The sequence below is a fragment of the Branchiostoma lanceolatum genome, chromosome 3 (assembly GCF_035083965.1).
Source record: "Branchiostoma lanceolatum isolate klBraLanc5 chromosome 3, klBraLanc5.hap2, whole genome shotgun sequence".
In the NCBI taxonomy this organism is placed as follows: Eukaryota; Metazoa; Chordata; class Leptocardii; order Amphioxiformes; family Branchiostomatidae; genus Branchiostoma; species Branchiostoma lanceolatum.
Genome location: NC_089724.1, coordinates 28,198,996 through 28,219,966, shown reverse-complemented (window position 1 = coordinate 28,219,966; position 20,971 = coordinate 28,198,996). Strand labels below are relative to the sequence as shown.

General features: G+C 45.9%; 2 protein-coding genes across 2 annotated transcripts; one reads left to right on the top strand and one right to left on the bottom strand.

Moving 5' to 3' along the window:
- Nucleotides 1-852: 852 nt before the first annotated feature.
- LOC136429525 (uncharacterized) lies at nt 853-8,826 on the bottom strand. Its single transcript, XM_066419356.1, has 5 exons — nt 8,624-8,826; nt 3,794-4,895; nt 3,146-3,381; nt 1,130-2,704; nt 853-961 (listed from the first exon to the last, which is right to left on the bottom strand). Exons 1-4 carry the CDS (start codon nt 8,824-8,826, stop codon nt 2,119-2,121), a joined length of 2,127 nt encoding a protein of 708 aa, XP_066275453.1. The 3' UTR covers nt 853-961; nt 1,130-2,118.
- Nucleotides 6,745-19,332, top strand: LOC136431280 (uncharacterized). Its single transcript, XM_066422611.1, has 4 exons — nt 6,745-6,890; nt 10,358-10,428; nt 10,659-15,975; nt 16,293-19,332. Exons 3-4 carry the CDS (start codon nt 10,663-10,665, stop codon nt 18,369-18,371), a joined length of 7,392 nt encoding a protein of 2,463 aa, XP_066278708.1. The 5' UTR covers nt 6,745-6,890; nt 10,358-10,428; nt 10,659-10,662; the 3' UTR covers nt 18,372-19,332.
- The last annotated feature ends 1,639 nt before the right edge of the window (nt 19,333-20,971 follow it).

The following is a 20,971-nucleotide window of genomic DNA, read 5'->3' as shown; positions in this document are numbered from 1 at the left end:
ATTTTTCGTCAACGAACGTTAATATTTGACGTTTTGCATCATGTTTCTCGACAGGAAGTTGCTTTTTCTAAGGTCCGACCAATGACCAATTTGCCTCCGCCCAAATAAGGAGATTTAAAATCGATTTTAAACCTCCTTGGGGAATTTGATTTTTGACAACGCCTAAGAGACGTGGAGCCAAATGTATGAATAAAATAAAAAATCAGGTCCAGAGTTTGTGCATCCTTTTAAGGTATGATTTCATTCCATTCTGTGCTTTAAAAAAATTCTATAGCCAATTATCACTTTAGATCCAGTGCAAACTGTGTATCTTTATTTTCCAACACCATGATAGACAAATCACTATCTAGTGTAATAGTGTGGTTCAAGCGCCACTTACTGACCGGTCTAATTGGTCCAGACCTTTTAGCCTAGTGGTAAGTGTGTTGGGGTTGTGTACTGGTGGGCTCATGCTAGATTCCCAGGAGCCAGGAGACTATACTACTCGCCTCGTGCGTTTCACAATGCATGTTCTGGTCATGACAAAATACTGTGTACTGGGTGTCTGCTAGTGCTGCGTACCGGTACTGTGTACCGGTACTGTATTGTAAAAATTGATTAGGTACAGGCCCAAAATACCGGATCATGAAGTACCGGTACTGTACAGATATAAATTTACACTAAGTATGTGCTTATTTTGTGACTGATCTCCTAACCTAATAATCGTATGCAACACCAAACGTGACCAAAGTGACACATTGGAACAGCGTTACTAATATGCAACAGATCATTCAGGCAGGAGGGACTTTTGATAGCAAGGCCAAGGGAGTTTGGCGGTAGGAAACCTAGTTATGTTCTTTGTATAAAGATACGAGTTGTTAACAGTTTATTTATGTTTCTGTCATTATCTAAGATGTTCAGAAAAAAAACACATGTTAATTTTCAAAATTGTTTAGGTACAGGTACAGGTCCGGACCTGTACCTAACTACTCTCCAAGCAGAGCTAGGGTTTCGGCTGGTTTTTGACGTGTTTTTAGGCGTTTTTGTCATGCCTTCTACTTTGTCATCGTTTTTGATAGAAGGCATGACAAAAACACCTAAAAACACGTCAAAAACCAGCTGAAACCCTAGCTCTGCTTGGAGAGTATACCTAAACCTCTGTACTGGTACATGTTCCTGTACCTGATGTTAAGTTTAGGTATGCAGCACTAGTATCTGCTACATATGGTACAGCTTTATGGCTGTTTGCCTATAAGACAGTGTTGAAGGCTTTCATAAAAGGTGAAGTTTCACGCTAGGCACTAATTTTTATTGCATATTGTGGGCATATGTAGCACTGTAACAGTCGAACATGTTATAGTACGTAGCCATTCAAGGGACTTGGCCACTTCAGGGAACTAATGATCAATGACTGCAGTTTCCATTGATAGTATTTAATAATGGGATAGTCCATACGTAAATAGACTGAGAAGACACTAGATAATTATGTTAATTTACATATGATGTAAGTCTCTGAAAAGGAGCCTCAGTCCATGTTGAGTTTGATGAGTTCAATGTCACTGTTTACCGGCAGTTTGAATATATTCTGTCCGGACTCACCACAAGACATAAGCTAACAAATCATATTCATAAGAAAGAATGCAAAATACAATTTGTATTTTTGAACAATGTCATAAAGTAACTTTATGTCATATCTGGGCCATGATAACATTCGATACAGGTGTTTTTGGAAAGGTCCTCTAGGATATAAAGGGTGGCCATTATAGAAAGACCCGCATTCGGGCTTGTACCTTGTGTTATACTGAATACACCATGTTGTATTCTTTAAAGTACAGCACATTTAGCTCTATAATGTGGCCAGAGGTTCCAGGCTCAAATTGGATCCTACAGCCACACAAGGACATATGCGACCCAACCTAATGATGGATGAGATATGGCAGTCCTTGTCAGATTGAATGACAAACCACATAGCATATGTAAGACAATGTCCCTGATGCTGTAGCATAAATTGTACGTGAACTCAAATCAGAGTTTTTCAACATAGGCTGGTCATTATAGAAAGACTTAATGAAATAATACATATGGTACATGTATATAGAAAAAGAAAGACTTTAACTATAGAAGTCAATGTGAATGGAATCATTTAGACCCTGGCAGCAAACTTAATGCTTGGGACATCCATAGAACATTACTCGTCTCCGCATCTTTTGGCTTTTTACGTTTTGGCAACTTGTCATTACACTCTGCGTGTCTCTTCTCTCCCCCAATCCTTACGATATTGTCCTTGCCATTTTCACTGGGGGCATGGCTCACTGCATGTAGGTCTTGAGTAGCAGTAAGGTAGTTTGCAGCCTCTTTTACCTCACGGTCAGCTGTATGTGTATGTTGACTTCCTGATGAGGTGTAGTCCTTGTCTTCAGTAGGGGAGGTGGATGTTATTTGCACTGCTTTGTTTGATTTCCAACATTTCATCAGGAATCGCATCATGTCCAGACGCCTCCTATACTCTTCATCTCCACACAGGCTGGTGACCTCAGCGATTTCTTTGCAGACACTCAGCGCTTCTTTGTACTTCGCCTCCCGTGACATGGCAGGGGAGGGAATCTTCTTCACCGCCTCGTTCACGTCATGGTTGTGGTCGTTGTTGAAGGTTTTGACGACGAGCTTCTGCTTGGCGCGGTCCGATGCCACGTAGATACGAGCTGGACACTCCATTTTGATGCTCCTGAAACAGATGACAAAATGAAATCAGTCAGTGTCTTAATGATACTGAAAATTCATTTAAGTTTGCAGCACTTGAGTCTTGCAGCTCAGTAAAAAATTAACACAAAAATTCACAGTGGCTGTAGCTAATATACAATGTAGACAGGAGTTTTAAATATTTGGGTCAATAGGAAAAATAATCTAAGGGACCATTGAAAAGTGGCCACAATGCATACATGTGAACCATGCCTTGCCTCCATAGCAGGGCCTTTTTTTGTGGGCTTTTGCTGATGACTTCTTTTTGGACACGGTTGCGTACAGTTACAGGTTGGCAGCACAAATGACCCAGTACGAAAGAAGTCATCAGCAAAAAGTGTATTATAAGCCCAAAAAGGCCCCTGAGCCTGCTATGGAGGCTACATCATGCCAAGGTGGCCACTGGTACAAGTTTGTCTGTACTTACCACTGGTTGGCCCTGATTCCAGTACTTCGAGACCGGCGCTTCCCGGAGTGTATACACCCAAACTGGATGTGTGCGTAGACGTGAGCACTGGGATACTTCTGCGCCAACTCAGACAGCTTCTTGTTCTTTGCCTCCACAGTCGTACAGAAGGTCTTGCTCAGCTTGACTTTGTTTATTCTCTGGAATTCGTCCAGGACTGCTAGTAGCTCCTCCCATGTGGAGAAGGAGTCCCCAACCTTGAATGAATGAACAAATGAATGATGTTTTTGTAAATAAAATAGCAGCCTTTAGGCTGAATTGTTTAATACTTACTAGTACAATGGTGAGGGCACACATATTGTCTCTTAGATTACAGTAATTTTTGTAAAAACCTCTGAGATTAAAACAACTTTGCATTAAAATGAGTATCATCATCGAAAGAATATCATATGTTCAACTGTATTCTACAGCTTGAAGAAATTCTGCGACAAAATAAGATTAATTAAGTCTTCCCAGACTGATATATATAGACACAAGCACGCAAACCCAGTTCCCTGGTATCTTTAAATGATAGATGCCATCATGTCAAATCATTGTATGCCGGCACATAATACATTCTACAACTTCATATTGAAGAAGGCGAAAAGAAAACATTAGTTTTTATCTAACCTTGAGGTTGGCAGCTCTGTCTGTGACTGATTGAGCGGGAAGATGCATAACACACATGTACGGGAACCCATGGATGCCAGATGCTGCCTCTGGATTGCTTTGCTCATCGGACTGGCCACGGTGTATCCCAGCCTGTCCTTGATAAACCATTACCGCATCACTCTTGTTTTCTGATCTCGTATCCTGAGTCTGAGAGGATGCTGGACGAGGAAGTATTTTCATCCATTGGGAACTGCCAGATGCATTCACTGTACACTCCTGAGTCATGGACAATGTGCACCCCTGGGCCATGGGCACTATGGAGGAATTGTTCATGTCAATCTGGGCTGCCATGTTGTTTTCTGCATGCCACAAAAAGTTAGGACTGTTGTTAGAGCTTGTGGGGCTAGACATACTTGTAGTTGCGACAGCAGAGTCTAGAGTAGAATCTCCTTGTTGTAGTGGTAAAGGTGTCTCTTGCCCTACAGGTGTGACCTGTGACCCCAGCAGGGCGTCGTCACCTGCCTCTTGGTTGATAGGAGTAAACTGTTCTGTTCTTGATCCATTCCCCAATCGTCTAGTTTTATTTGTTGAGAGTCTAGCCATGATAGAAAAAAGGTCTCTTTTTTTCCCACTTTTGTTCATTCCCTTACCACCGGACATCGGCAGTTTGGCGGTGTTTGTTTCCTGGTTATTTGATTCAAACTTGCCAGGTTCTCCAGTGCCCATACTGGTCTCCTCACCATCTAAGGTAGGGTCGTACGGCTCTTGTTTGACAGAGGTGAGAATGACTTCCTCATGATCAACCTCTTCTTCCACTGGTGTCTCACAACTATTGTTTCCAAATCTTCGAGCTTCGTCATCGCATCTACTAAGTGCCGAAAAACGCACTGACATTTTTGGGCTGCTTGTTTTCTCGTTGTTTGATACGACCTTGTCTCCCTCTAAGACATGTTCTACCGTTTCTTCTCTTATTGCAGTGGTTGTCCTCAGTGTGATGTGATCACATGACTCTTGATTGACGGGTGTGACCTCAGTACTGACCCCTGAAACATCTAAGGTGGGATCTTCTGGCTCTTGATTGATGCTAGGGTGTACATCCCTACCAGCACAGCCCAGTTCACTGTAGAAGAAAAGGCAACACATTTAGTAAGTCAATGTCTAAAAGGGTGTCTAAAAGATTAACTAAGCATTTTTTTACTTTACTGTATGGCTATTGCCAAGGTCGCCTGCCATGCCTAGCATGCAGAAGGTCAGGGGTTGAAATCCCAGCGGGGCATTTGAAAAATAACATCTATTCTGCTGGGACTAATACAGGATGTTCCTGTCACTATTGACAGGATGTTTCTGTCAGCAATTTTCTCTCTCTATTGACAAGATATGTTCCTGTCAATAAGAATGTTGGCACAAATGACAGGATGTTTCTTTGATATCCATGTGAATAACATCTCATGATCCTGTCAACCCTAACCCGTATGATAACTGAGCATGATCCTGTAAAATGGTACAAAATGAGACTTGAGACCTGAGCAAAAATAATTTATTATTGAGAGGATGCTACAAAATGACAGGGTTTGACCCACTGACTTTAATTTCCAAATCCACCAAAGTCACCACTAGATCTACCCCCTTTGGTCATTACATTGGTTCATTGAAGGGATTAAATTTACACTGATTCAGAAGTACTATTATTCCTGTGCGAAGGCATGAGGTCGTGGAACTCTAGCTGACCTAACGTTATATGTTGACTGTCAATAAGACTTTTTTGGCTTTTCATTGGCATAAACTCATAATCATAATTTGAATTCCCTGGTAACCATGCTGGCGGGTAATTGGACTATAGCAGCAGCATTTGGTGTGTTTACATAAAATCATAAGTCTAACAGACGTACACTTTGATCTAACATGGCATCATGCGAAAAGCCTGTATTGACAGGATGACCCTGTCAATAGCCACAGCATTAATTAATTAAACGGTAGCTTTGATCATTATTTGTTTTACAACATCTAATCAAATGTTTCTTTAAAGTTTTATGGTTAATTATACTACAAAATAGAGCCATGATAACACCCATTTCGAGAATGAAATGTATTGTCTTCAAACTCATCATACAAACTGCTCCAGCAACACAACTTAAATTGATATGATGTGATGATATGGAAAAAATCAGAATTTCAGTTTCACTTTTTCCTTTCAATCTAACTGCAAGGCTAACACAACGGCCGTAAGCTACCATCTGGAAAATACAGCCAAGGAAAACACTGCATAGCGGTCGCATTTCCTGCTGCCAAAAGCTATCAAATAACTGCGCCGGTGAGACTAGCCCGGTAACCATACCATCGGGTGCTCCCCGGTATCTCTACGGCGCTGTGAGCGATGTCCGCCCGCCCAGGCCGATTACTAGTAGCGCACACGAGGGTTTTCGCGGGGTTGATATCAATTAGCCCGGGGTGGCAATAACTCGAAAGGCTGGCTAGAAAGGCAGGCTGCCAGAAACAGACCTATGCTTTAAATATAACAACAGACAGGGCACCGTAAGGTGAATTTAAACACTCTACTCGAAACCAGGCTGATTTGCTGATAGTAGACAATACAAATCAATACCTTGTTGCACTAGGATAAATGTCGGACATTGAGATCCCTTCTGGTTGCCAAAGGTACCTAAAATAGCGAAAGGCGACGACTTTTCCCCAGTTCTTGTGAAAAGTGCACCCAGCTGAGCTTCCGACTTCCGGTGTTGTCCTCGTGTTTTGGTCGGGACAGCATCTAACCATTATGTTTATTTTCACTAGATAGAGTCACGATAACACCAATTTCAAGAATTAAATGTTAAAACCATAATATCTACTACTCCGTCAAAATGATAATTAGATTGGTACGGTGTGATAAATTTGCATACTAGTTCAAAAATCGGTATTTTGAATGGATATCTTTTTTGCGTTTTGCTGCCATTAAAGGGTTAAAGTTCAAACCCTGTCAGGGCGCGGATTGTCATATTCATTTCCTTGTCGGGATTTCTGGTCAACAAACCTTCGTTTTTCGACGTATCTACATCTTCCGAAAGCCCGTCAAGGGCGGATATTTGCAACAGGACCGTATTCCAATGAAAAGGGCTGGGTAAGTACACGCAGGCGGCAACGTTTTTGCCTAAACTTGAGTGAATACCGCGACGTCTCGCGGCGAGGCAGCTCGTGGTCGGCCGCAGGGGGTATCGGGTGTCGCCGCTGTCTGTAGAAACTAGAAGCGTGGGGTTTTAAAAAAAATCTCTCAATTTAAATTCTAACCCATTGTTCAGTTTTAAACGTGCGTTGAAAAATATCTAACAGATTGCATGTAGAATTAGCCTATCAGCTGTGAGTAGAGTATGAATGCCTTTGATTTGAAGGGTAATCAAATGCACGCGGCGAACCAAAGAGCGGCGGCCTCACGAGCTAGCCGTCCGACCGGGCCGTCGGGGCCGTGCCGCCATGGCTGGATGTTATCAACCCCCAAGCTGATCTCTTGGCGCGATATCGTGACGATTTCTGACAGGGCCTAACATCTGACCCCTAGGGGCTGTGCTGTTAGATCCTGGGCCCAGTCAGAAACCGTAACGATTTTTGCCCCCAAAGATCAGATCTGCCTGGATGTTGGTTTGGTATGAACCAGCCATGGTGGTACGGCAGTGATGGCCCAAGGGGTTAGACTTCAGGTATAAAATTAATGGAAGCATGCGGAAAACAAACTAACCTAAGCATAGATTAGTTGATTCGTTTTTACTTATTCGAACTTCTTTTCTTTTTGTCCTTGAAGAACAGTTGAAAATAGAATACAGTATGTAAATAGCTTTTTTGGTGAATATGATAGAATATAAAATTTGGGCTCAAAGGGGTCCAGAAGGGTTTTGCAGTACAGTCAGTAGGCATTGGCTATAAGCTACTAGTAGTTCACGGTTGCTACTACCCATGTGCAGTGTCAAAGGTGAAGACCCCTGGCTTGTAAACAGTGCTCGTCTCGACATTGTCTCAGTTTGCATAACAACGCCCCGACGGGTTTTGTTTACGTCTCGGGGGCCTTCACCTTTGTCACTGTAAATGCGTAGTAGCAACCGTGAACTAGCTTATTGTGTGCCATAACTAGGGGCTGTAGAGAGGAGTTGGCAGTTATTGTTATGAAAGGCATGCTGAAATTTGGTAAGAGTTGCGAATTGGTATCAAATTCCCCCTAGGACGTTCCCATTTAGGGTGAGTTGGGTATCGGTAAGGTCAGTTCCCCAAGGGATCCTTCCACCCCCCACCCCCCCTCCCATCCCCCCCTTATGGGGTGATATACCCTTTCTTTGGCTGATAGAAGACGGGGATGCACCAGATCTCCCGTCCGGGTGAATGGTGTAGAATCACCTGATGGCTGATAAGAGATGGAGGTTCGCCAGGCCCCCATCCGGGTGATGTGTTATAGAGTTATACTATAGTTAGGGCTAGGGTTTAGGTTATGGTTATAGTTATGTGTCATCGTGACCTCGACATAATGGTGAAACATCTTGGCAGCGAATAATGAGGCCCCATTTAATTGCTGGACGTACAACAACGGCATATGACGAGGTTGTACATCCTCAGGTGTAAAATGCTTTTTTCTTCCTCGTAAACCGGCCCACAGTGATGTATAACAGGTCTTTTCATGGCCCATCGTACACTACCTCAAGGGTAGATGTATGACTGCCCAGCGGGCTACACTTGCAGCCTACCCTGGGAGACCAGACTTGGGATCGGGCCTTTAGCCAGTTCCTTTGGGGGCCCAAGGCAGGCAGTGCCCGTTGATCTAGATTAGCTCTAGGGGGGAGTTCTAACCCGGGGGAGTTGACCAGCTCTTACCCAACTGCATTAGTGTTCGGCAATCGGTTAGTGGGGGCATGCTGCATCGTGGGGGCCAGTGGGCCCGGGTGCACATGCGGTTGGCGAATGCGCCGAATCATAGGGTCTGGTCTCCCAGGGTACTTGCAGTCTTGTGTACATTGGCTGCTGTCGTAGGCGCCTCCCAGGCGCTGGCTTTCTTCTTGAAGGAGGTCAGGGGTCATATGCTAATTGCCCATCACACATTTGCTAACTCAAAACCGGTATTGCGTTGTGCTGTGCATCCCAATATTTCTACACACTAGCTGTCAAAGGCCACGGCTTGTCGAGACAGTTTGGGGTGCAGCAGGAATTCCAGGACCCCTCCTGCCAATGCGTTTAGAAAGAAACCGGCATAGCACCTTTGTCGTACCACATTTTTGTACGTCCAGCAATTTTCCTTGTGTAAATCGGGCCCAAGTCAGATAACACAGAGGGGGCAACAACTTAGGGGAATCCACCTGTGTGGGGGGGGGGGGGTTGACCTCAAAGGGGGGGACATGTCTGTAATGGGAAGTAATGGGGGCAGGATGGGGTGTACTGTCAAGAAACCCTTTATTGGGGGAACCTGCATAGGGGTTATTGCAAGTCATATTTACTTACTGCAAATTATGAACCATCCAAAATGCTGGGTGCATATTACGCATTACAATAAATTCAGAAATGTGCCACGTTTTGCATCACCTTAAATTCAGCCACCCACCAGTTATGCTAAATTACATTGAATTGGAGCGTTATGATTAAATCAAAATGGCTGATTGCACATCACGTAAAGATGTTATGCCGCGTATCCGTAAATTGGGCCAACTACATGTAGTTGAATTTATTTTTGATGGAAAGCTTTTTCATCTGCATACATTGTATTTCTTTGTGGGATGGCCACATTTTGCAGAATTGACTCCTTGAATTTAGAGTAACGTGTAGGCAGTCCAACTGAAATAAGCACAAAGCATTCAGGGATCTCCCCAGAAATATAGAGCAGGATGGGGGGAGGGTGCCGGGCACAGGATACGTGTCGCGAGGGGGGAGGTCTGCAGGGGGCGCACAACTCTCAAAAGGAGAGCGGATGTTGCCTTTTGCCTTTTTCAGACATAATAGAAGTTATTTTCTGCAACTTCAGCTTTACATCTGAAATTTCTAGTTTTGAGCAAAATTACAGGCTTTGCTGGGTAAAAATTGGAAAAAATGCCCTAACTTTGAAAATCAACAGGATGGAGCTGGTATTAGAACAGGATGGAGGAGCGCCACTGTACCATTCTTTAGGGAGATCCCTGAGCATTGTTGTGTCCCCCCTTGCCCTCTCATGCAAGCCCTTGGTGACATTGTTATTGGCATTGTTACTGCTAATGCTTCTGGCCCAATTTGCACCTGTGCCCACAGGGGTTGTAGTCCCAGCCGGGCCCCAAAGTCACTAATCTGTCCCGGTGGACTGCCAGTGTGGTGTACCTCCCGGTGTTAGCACGATTAGCTCACGGCGTCTATTTGTTATGGGGTCCTGGGTTTATTTTTCATCCAAATGAAAGTCACCCCGAGGCCTGACCATGCCCCCAAAATAACCAGTAACTGCAGGGTTTCCCATGGGGCCACGTAGGGGTCTGACCAGAAAGTGCACAAAAAAAACAGCCAGTAAACTACTCAGCAGGGCCCCTTTTTCCAATAGTTTACGCAGCATTACCAGTCTCTTGAAGTTGATGTCCCATTTGCCTGTTTCTGCAGAATCTGCTGCATGCACAGAGAACTCAACAACACACCTGCAGTCGACAGCAGAACCCCACTTAGTCCAGAAGGTAGTGAAGAAACTACTTTTCCTTTCTCCATTTCTGCCATACGATGGGCTTCACTTTTAGGAAACACTTAAAGTGTTAAACATATGTAATTTACTTTGCTTGTAAACTTTTCACAGAAAGTAAACATACAAACGCTACCGAAAATATAACCTTGGCGAAGGTTATTGAAATACTGATCATTATTATTGGTATTATTTTTGACTAAACACAATGTGTGGTTGCATCAACAGCGACATGGAAGAAGAAGATAGGCACTCAGAGGAGGAAGATGGGGAAAATGAAGATCTTAAAGGAACTCTAAAATGTGCAGAATGTGACAAAACCTTCCCAAGTGCCTCAAAGCTGAAGTCTCATACCAGGGTTCATGCAGGTCAAAACTTGTTTGGCTGTAGCCACTGCCCGGCTAAGTTCGTTTATGAAAATCAGCTCAAGCTGCACAGCAAGATCCATGAGGGGAGTGGTGGCTACGCCTGCACTCGGTGTCCGGCAACCTTCACCCTCGCGTGGAGCCTCAAGCTGCACGAGAAAACTCACGTCACGAAAAAGGCCTTCCCGTGCTCGGAGTGCTCTGCAAAGTTTGACAGCGCAGGCAGCCTGAGAGAACACGAACAGTCCCATAGGTTGCCGTATGCGTGCATGCAGTGTACGGCAAGGTTCAGCACAGCGAGAGACCTCTGGGATCACGAGAACGTCCACAACGATGAAAAATCAGGCAGTGTGGATGAACCTACTGAGGTCAACATTTCAGTGGCAGCTGAACAGGACAGCAGCAAAACCGTAGGCAAGAAGACGCTGCACGGCTGCACACAATGCAGCACGTGGTTCGTCAGCAGCGATCATCTTCAGAAACATAAATGTACCAAGAGTAACAGTAATGCTCGCAGCGAGGAAAAACCACATCATTGTTCGCAGTGTTCTGAAAAGTTTGCGAAGAAGAAAAGTCTGAAGGAGCATGAGAGAAAACATGCGAAGAAAACAAAATACACAGCAAGGGCTAGAAGTGATCGTCCTTCAGAGATTGTGGACCTGACTGATTCAAGAGACAAGTCTCAAAATGCTACTGAAGGTGACAGTCTTCAGAAAGCGGAAGTTAGAAGTAAATACAGCAGTCTTGACGAGATTGTGGACCTGACTGATCCAACAGCCGAGCCTCATCAAAATACCACTGTAAATGACTGTATTCAGGAAGATCAAGACAAAAGAGTAGGTGGGAACACACAGCACAGCTGTCTACAATGTAATGCTACGTTTAGGGACAGTTATAAGCTGAATCGCCACATGATTGTACATGCAGGCAAACTTGAGCACTATTGCTCCAAATGTCCTGCTGGCTTCGCCACAAGAAAAGGCCTGGAGAAGCACTGGAAGAGGCACGATAAACAGCAGAGTAACAGCAGTACACAATGCCCGGCCAAGTTCACTGTCTTGAGTTCTTTCAAAAAGCATAGGAAGTCGCACAAGGGTGCAAAACCTTTCAGTTGCCCCGAATGCCCAGCGAAGTTCGTCAGCTACGTCGAAAAGAAGAGCCACATGAAAGTGCACGGCCAAGAGGAGAAGACTCACAGCTGCTCGCATTGCGGCGCAAAGTTCGCCCACTACAACAGCCTGGTGAGTCACCAGAGGTATCACCAAGGGGAGAAGAAGGTGGTCTACAGCTGCAGCAGCTGTCCTGCCAAGTTCACACAGCCGCACAGTCTCTGGCTGCACCGGAGGATCCACGGCGACGAAGCGTTTGGCTGCCCAGAGTGTCCGGCCGTGTTCAGGAACCGGGCCCACCTTAGAAGTCACATGCCGGTCCATTCGGGTGATCAGGACAAGCCTTACAAGTGTCAGCATTGCTCAGCCAAGTACACGTGTATAAGTCACCTCACGTATCACCAAAAACTCCACCAGAAGGAGGTTAGTTGCATGCAACCAACCAAAGCTTCGTTGAGTATCAACGAAGACAAGCAGGGTGTTGAAGAGACAGGCAAGAGAAAGAAGCAGATACCTCAGCAAGTAGAGTCGGGTAGCAAACAGCCAACTGAGGTTTCATCAAGAAGCAATGAAAACAAGCAGAGTGTTGAAAAAACGGGCAAGAAAAGGAAGCGGGGACCTCAGCAAGTGGCCGGGCCCTCTAAAAAGAGCTACAACTGCAAGGAATGTCCAGCGAAGTTCACCAAAGGGAGTCACCTGTGGAGCCACATGCAGGTGCATTTTGGTGGAGACAAGCCCCACCCCTGCCCCCACTGCTCTGCCAAGTTTGTGTCACCATATCACCTCTCAAGACATCAAAGGGTACACAAGGAGACAGATGAGGATGGCTCACCTGTTCAAGATGTCGAGACCACCCCAGAGTCACCTAGGAAAAAGCAGAAAAAACCTCAACCACCTGTTCATGATGGCAAGACCACCCCAGAAGCACTCTGGAAAAAGCAGAAGAAACAGCAACCACCTCTTCAAGATGGCGAGAGCACCCCAGAAGCTCCCATGAAAAAACAGAAGAAACAGCAACCACCTGCAAGCAATGTGAGGTACAGCTGTTCCATTTGTTCCGAGGAGTTCATTCATCCAAATGATCTGAAAGCCCACTGGACGACCCACACCAACGACAAAATATTCCGCTGCGATGAGTGTCCTGCTACCTTCCTCCGCTCTGGTCACCTCAGTCGGCATCAGAAGGCCCACAGCAGTGATGGACAACACAGCTGTCCTTACTGTTCAGCCCAGTATGAAGGACTTGGTCACTTAAGAATACACTTGAGGCTCCACCATTCGGTTGATGATAGGGAGAGGCCATTCGTCTGCCCAGAGTGTCCCGCTAGTTACCTTCGTCAGGACCACCTGAAAAGTCATCTGAAAGTGCACAAGGAAGGGGCAGTACCGAGGCCCAACAGGTGCCAGCATTGCACGGCCAGTTTTTTCTCACCCTCCATTCTTACGAAGCACATGAAGCTCCACACTGAGGAAGATGAGGGAAACGTGGGAGTGAAGGAGCACCTTTGCCCGAAATGTCCAGCTGGGTTCAAGGATGTCAGCAGTTTAAGCGAACATCTTAAGATCCACACCGAGAGGGCAAACGTATGCACCGAGTGCCCGGCAAGGTTTAGTCGTCCCGATCACCTGAGGAACCACATGCTGTTACACACAGAAGTAGAAAAAGACCAGAGGCGCTACCAATGCAGCTATTGCAACGCCAAGTTTAACGCAAAGCATGGGCTCACGAACCATGAAAAGCTCCACAACCTGCCCAGCGCAGTGACAGCAGTGGGCAATAAGACGTCTTGCAAGTGCCCGCACTGTTTGCGAAGATTTAGAACGCTCAAGACGATGAAGAAACACATCAGGTACTGCCTCCTCGCCATAGGGAACAGGCCCTACGTCTGTTCCCACTGCCCGGCCAAATTTGCGCTGGCTACAACCCTGGAGAGGCACGAGAAAACTCACAGTTGTGAGGAACCATCCCCTACCACCTCCACGTCGAAATCACCTGGCGAGGATGAGAAAAACTACCACTGCGAAGAATGTCCTGCCAAGTTTTCTCATGAACGAGATCTGAAGAGACACCAAGAAATACACGACTCCAGGAAGCCGAAGCCATACAGTTGCTCCTACTGCACCGCCAAGTTCACTGTTACTAGCCATCTTGCGCGGCATGTCAAAATTCACAATGAGGTTCCAGATGTCTCGCCTCAGTCTGCCCCTAAGCAAGTCCTTCAATCTCCTGCGAAGAAAAACGATGCGAGGTGGGTACACCATTGTAGCATGTGCCCTGCAACATTTAATACGCAAGTTGACCTAGATACGCACAGGAAGGTGCACTCGCAGGATAATCTCTACACCTGCTCAAAGTGTCCAGCTAGGTTTTCCCTGCAAAGTGACCTAGAAGACCATAAGAAGACGCACACAGCAACTGATCAAGAATCTCAAATAGCCAAGTCCTCTAAGACAGCAAAATCTACAGAAGAGACGAGCGAGAGCATGAATTCTGGTGCCAAGAAGACCAAATGGTTCAGCTGTCGATATTGCAAGTCCCAGTTCAGAGGAGCAACACGACTCGCAGTGCATGTCAACGTCCATCACTGGGAACTTCAGCAGAAAACAACAGAGGCAGCGTCAAAGGTTCAGGACTGTTTCAATGGCAAGACTTACAAATGTCCGCAATGTCCTTCTGAATTCGCCCATGCACTGAGCCTTACAGTTCACCTGCGGGTCCATCAAGGCAACAGGCCACACAGGTGTAAAGTGTGCTCGGCTGAGTACGCCAATCAAACTAGTTTAAGAAGGCACATGAGAGCATGCCATGACACGGAAAGGAGACGTTACTGTTGCCCGCACTGCCCTGCTAGGTTTGTCCGAATGTCTCATCTTAAGGCTCATCTGATTGTGCACACCAGGCAGGGGGCAGATTTGTACTGCTGCACCCACTGCACCGCCAAGTTCCTCCATCCGAAAGAGTTAACGCCCCACTTGGCGTTACATGGCGACAAAAAGACATTTAAGTGCGATACGTGTTCTCAGGAGTTCTCAGCGATGAAAAGTCTCAGAAAGCATCGAAAGATTCACTCCAAGAAGTCATTTAGTAAGTGTGATATGTGTTCTTTGGAGTTTTCATCTCTGAAGAATCTGAGAAAGCATCTGAAGACTCACTCTGAGAAACAATCTTCTACAAAACAACCAAGCAATACTGCAAGTAGTAGTACCGTACAAAACGATGAAGCAGACAAGAGGATCCCCTCAGCAGACCATCCTTACACTTGTCAGAAGTGCTCCCGTAAGTTCCTGAGCTCCCAGCAGCTGGAGTACCACATGGTGTGGCACAGTGGGGACCGGCGACACGAATGCTCCCTCTGCTCCCAGAACTTCCCCACAGTGCAGAGCCTGAAGGAGCACAGGAAAACACACGCGGGTGAGAGACCTTTCAGGTGTCCGATGTGCCCCGCGGACTTTGAGTGGAAGAACAGTCTGAAAAGACATTTAGAAAATAAGCATTTCAAAGGAAGCGATGAAAGCAACACCAATGTTTCTCCAACAACCCAAAGTACACCACATGATGCAGAGAAGAGCAGTAGTATTGGGGGTAACAAAAGTTCCTCTAAGCAGCTGAAAACCAACCCCGGGAGATCTAAATCTTATGCTTGTTCAGTATGTTCTCTAGAGTTTAACACATTTAAAGATTTGAAGAAACACAGGAGAACCCATTCTGGAGGAAAGAGGTCAAAAACTACCGGCAAAAGGCCAAGATGTCCAGAGTGCAATGTCAGCTTCTGCAGTTTTAGAAGCCTTGTACGCCACAAAAGAATCCACGATGGAGAGAGACCCTTTGGATGTCCCAGTTGTTCGGTCCGGTTTATGCGAAAGGATCATCTGTTGAGGCATGTTGCTAGCAAACACACCGGCAACGAGTCTGACAGCCCTTCAATATTTAACCAGGAGAAATACTCTAAGCCTCCCAAGAAGGTCTTCAACTGTTCTGATTGCCCAGCCAGATTTGGCACCTTTGAGCTGTTAACCCATCACAAGAAAATACATTCCATCTCTTCCAAGGGCAAAGCAACACCAAACAATGTGAGTGGTCTTTTTCTTCGAATCTGTCAGATACTAGAATATGGTGTATTATTAAAGACATGGTTTTAGGATGGAAGGTTCTAACAGTCTTATGATTATTCCATGTTTTTAAGCGTTGTTCTGTTGCCACGACAAATTGTGTTAATTTCATGTCCCGAAAGATATGCTGCTACCTTACATTGTTTTGTTATCCTACATGTAGACTGATGTTCTCAGGGTCAAGTCGATTAGCCAAGAAAAATGCTGTCCCATAATCTTTTGATGTTGTCTTGACAAATAGAAGAATCACGACTTTCTTTCCCTGCTCTCTCTCGCAGAATTCCTCGGCAAAGTCATTGAACCCTGCCACCCTGGAAGTGATGGAGACCCAGGTCGTCCACGAGCCCGGGGCAGCCTCACACATCGAGGCTGTCATCGTGGCCAACCTTGAGCAACTTCCTGTACAACAAGAGTCAGGAGATGCCACAGTACAGAAGGTGTTGCAAACAGACGACCAGCCTTCATCATCTGGAACTCATGAGACCATGCAGTACCACAAAAGTCATCTAGAGGGCAACACTACACAAGTTGCAACCTTGTCAAGAGAAGCTGCATCACCCCATGTGAGGTCTTCCCCCCTCTTGGAACAACGTTTGCCCCACCAGAAGGCAAAGGAACAAGTCCCTGCCCCCGGCAATGTGCCACTTCTGAATGGGCTGTGGCAGAGAGCAGAGACAACCAGCCCTCCCCAGGGCCTCGTCCCTGTGGCGTTGTCCTATGGGGAGGCCTTGCAGGCTGGGGAGACCATACTACAGGCTTCGATGGCAAACAGCTACCCTGGCTACACAGGAGGGCAAGGGAGGACCATCCGACAACAGATAACAGAGACAAGCTCATCTGCAAACTCACCTGGAATGGGCCAGGTGTTCCAAGTTTCATCAGGAAGGACCGATGAACAAATGCCTCACGATGCTCAGCTACTTAATGCGAATCAGGGTCATTCCTCCCTGCAGCAAATTGATGAGAGAAGGACTGAAAATGTAAGGAACAATGATGCTGGTAAGGACCAAGACATCAGATACTTCTGTATCGGGTGCAAGCAGGTCTTCGCCACAGAGAAAGGCCTGAAGGATCATCTGCATGGAAGTCTTCAAGAGACATCCAGCCAAGCAAACTCCTCTCATCATAAGATCGCCATGCTGCAGAGGAAAACCACCGATCAGGGAAAGATGTCTGTGTGCAGCGAAGCAAACGTGCTGGCTGTTCCCAAACAGAGTATGAACGGAGTCCTGATGAACTGCAGCCATGTTTTCTGCGTTCTCTGCGCCGGGAAGGTCAACATCAACGACATCTCCCACCACGTCAAGATCAAACACGGAATATATTCGTTGGACGGAGAGTATCCCTTTGGGCAGGCGACGAGCTGTATGACCTGCAGTCGTAGGCTGTACGGTGAAGAGGACGTACAGCGACACACAAGTCAGAAGCACACTGTACTGCGCGACACGGCAGGGCCATTCCTTGCATACGACAACACCCAGGGTTTGAGCCATACTGAAGAGGACCCAGTACAAGACGACAGGCAACACACTGCTGTTTTGGGCTCTTCAGCAAATGAAAGAAACATTTTACCGGAAGCGTCAAGTTTGCCCAAGAGTGACAGGAAAGCAGATGTGCAGGAAAAAGCCCCCACCGTCACTAATTCCTCTTCAGAAAAGGCAACTGACCACAGTGCTTTCATAAAAACCGAGGCAGACCAAAGCAACAGGGCTTTGTTGAAAGGAGCATTTTCCCTTAGTGATGCCCAGAAGAAAAAGTTTCTTATGATTTCAAGGGCAGCTGATGCTTGCCTCAAGAAAAAGCGATATCTTGTCATCCGCGGTAGTGACGGCACTGACAGATCGGCCTGCTCCTCCCCCCAAACAGACTGCAGTAGCTCCCATGATACTACTTCTTCTCCACCTCCTCTGAACACCCCGGAGCAGCCGTGCCATATAAAGGTTGAAGGAGACGAGAACCCAAGTGCTTGTGCTTCCAAGAGACTCTACGAACAGCCAAAGTCGGACAACAGTTACTCCGGTTTGCCTGGTCTGCAAAAACGATTGGCCTTGGTGGCCGGTATTCTGTCGTCAAGCCTTTCAAAGAGCTCTTCCGCTGAACAAAATCCAAACATGAGAGATCACAAAGATGTTTTAAACTGTCAGGTTGCTAAACCAATTCTTGAGACTAAAGCCGTTAAGGGCTTTCGAACCAATGTCACCGTAAAGACAGAGCCAGTTACTTCTGATGTTGACAGTGCCGATGTTGGCCTGTCCGCAGCTGCAGATGTGGAAGACATGGAAGATCTTGGTGACGTCACTGCCATAAATGAACCACTAAAGTCCATCAAGGAGGAAGCAATACTTGAGGACTTCTAGAGACTTATATATCTGCTGACTTGCGCTGAAGCATGTCCTCCATTTTGTATCAAACTGTACATGTCACATCCTCTCAGCAGGCCCGATATGCTTGGTTCATTACCTCCCATAGCGGCCCTGCCCTTTGCAGCCTGTGAACTCGCTTCTGGTGACGTTATTGACAGTTGCTCATGAATGATTAACGAGCTAGCCTTATTTGGCACAAACATCCGTTATCTTTGCTCTGAACCCAAAGTAGCGATGTAAGACGTAACCTGATTGGTTGATAACATCCCAGCGTCCTTTGCGCTTTTGCTCTATATGAGCTTAAGCCAACCCTCCGATTGGCTGAAAGCTGTTTTGGTGGTGACGTCGCCAGAAGCGAGTTCACAGGCTGGAAAGGGCAGGGCCGCTGTGGAAGGTAATGAACCGAGCATATCGGGTCTGCTTGGAGGATGACATGTCATGGATAACATATTTTTATATTGATGTTATTTTTGTAGGTATAAATTGCGAGATAGCATTTAAATTCCTGCCGCATGTTTAGACGTGTCGGTACTGGAATTCTTTCGTTTTCTGTACACATTTTAGTCTTCTCCCTGATGCATATCTCTATAACTAGTATAAATGGGGTGCCCAAAGGCTACTTAATGGGCCCTCCAAACAGTAGTGAATGCCAGTCAGGTCATCAGCAGGTTAATTGCTTCACCAGATACAGATTCATAGTTTTCAGAAAAATGTGGAATACACCCTTTATATTTTTGTATGTACATTAATCTATAATTACATCCATGCACATATTTCTTTACATTTGTTTATGCATATTATTTTTCGCAATTATCTGTGACGGCATATTATGAGATGTTTAAAAGTGAATCCAGAAATAACGAGCGGACCAATCAGATTGGAAGTAAGGAGATATCCATTATTGGGAGTAGCAGCTGGTCGTTAAGGAATAAAAATCAGATGATACATATGCATGTACATGGTACTAATATGTCTCAGTATGCCTCGTTATTGCCTTGAGTCGTTTATCGTCGTCAAAACATGTGAAGGAGCTAACATTCAGTTTTCAAATACCAACCAAGTGCCCTACCAATTAAAAGCAAAGTTTAAAAATTCTTGGTCGGACATTTTTTTAAGTGTCTATATTCTATAATGCCAAGGGGTGGGGGGGGCAGCTATATCTCTGTAACCATGAACTAGATAATACAGCGGTCTTCAGTTCCAAATACCTACCAAGTGCCCTATCGTTTAAATGTAACGTTTAAAAATTATTGGTCGGACATAGATTTTTTTCAAAGTGTCCCTAGTCTATAATGCCTAGAGGCGCGGGGGGGGGGGGGGGGGGGGCTCTAACTCTGTTACCATGAACTAGATAATATTGCGGGTTTTTTTTTAATTTGTTCCTTGAATTAGTTTTGGGATCACAGTCTAAGACCAAAATAAGGTACGTGTTGACTTGCTAAATACTTGTTTTTCAAAGACTTGCTTGATTTATAACCTTCGGGGGTAGGGATGCATTCACTGCCTGTCTTATCGTTTGTGCATTTATTGTATCTCGACAATCTAATCGCCCTGTAAAGGGGCCGTATTTCGTGGAGTTCGCGACTTTGGCACGGCTACCATACGAAGTCCACAATTTGTTTTCTCTTCAAATCATGTCGGTTGCGATGGAACGTCAACAAAGGGTTAATAAGTATTCTGCGTCGCCACAGATACCAAATTAATTACCGCACGTTTGGCGAAAAAACAACACTTTAAGTCAGCCAAGCTCACGGCCAGTCTTGCAGCCTACACGAACATAACATAATGTATGACGTTCCCTCATAGTTTCGCAAAGCCATTATATCAATAGTTAGATACCCTTACTTAGTTTAACGATAGGAGCCCACAGCGAAACCTTGCCAAACGGTTAGTACGATTTCGCATATGCCTCCGCTGAGGAAATTCCTATGGGGTCTTAAGCAACCCTGTCAACTTGAATAGTCATAAATCTAAATTAAAAAGAAAACAGATCGGCGCCAGACTTGTTTATAGTTGCACGCCAGAAACACTGATGGGTGGCGGTTGAGTCTGCAGCGCTTCAATGGCCTCCACAGAAGATCTCGTGTCGGTGAGGAGCAGAAGATGTCCCTCCTGCTGCATCTGCTCGTGCGGTCCCAACTGGGTGACGAAGTGGCTAGGTAGACGCCTGGAGAAACCTCTCGGTGGGCAAGCCGTGGTCGCCATCCTTGTTTTCGTAACTGCCTGCGTCGCCGTTGCTTCGTTCCAGTCCTTCCAAGACGCCATGAGCTGCGAGGACAAGTCCGAGGCCCTGCTGATAGTCTTCACCGTCTTCATCTACTTCGGAATCCCCTGCCTCGCCGCCATGGCCTACGCCATCCGACGGGATCCCTTTATGACGGACGACGAAGGGTTTCGAGCAGAAGGCTTGGAACTGTCTGTGATTTTCGTGTCAATCATTCTGCCAGCGGCCGGCTGTGTTGCTCTCGACGTCGTCTTCTTCCTGCTTGTCGGTTCCTGCTTTCATCGCGATGGAAGTTTCCCTACGACTAATGATTATCGAGTTGGCCTGTCGTTTCATGTGGGGAGGTTGGTGTTTGTTGTTGCACAGGTCG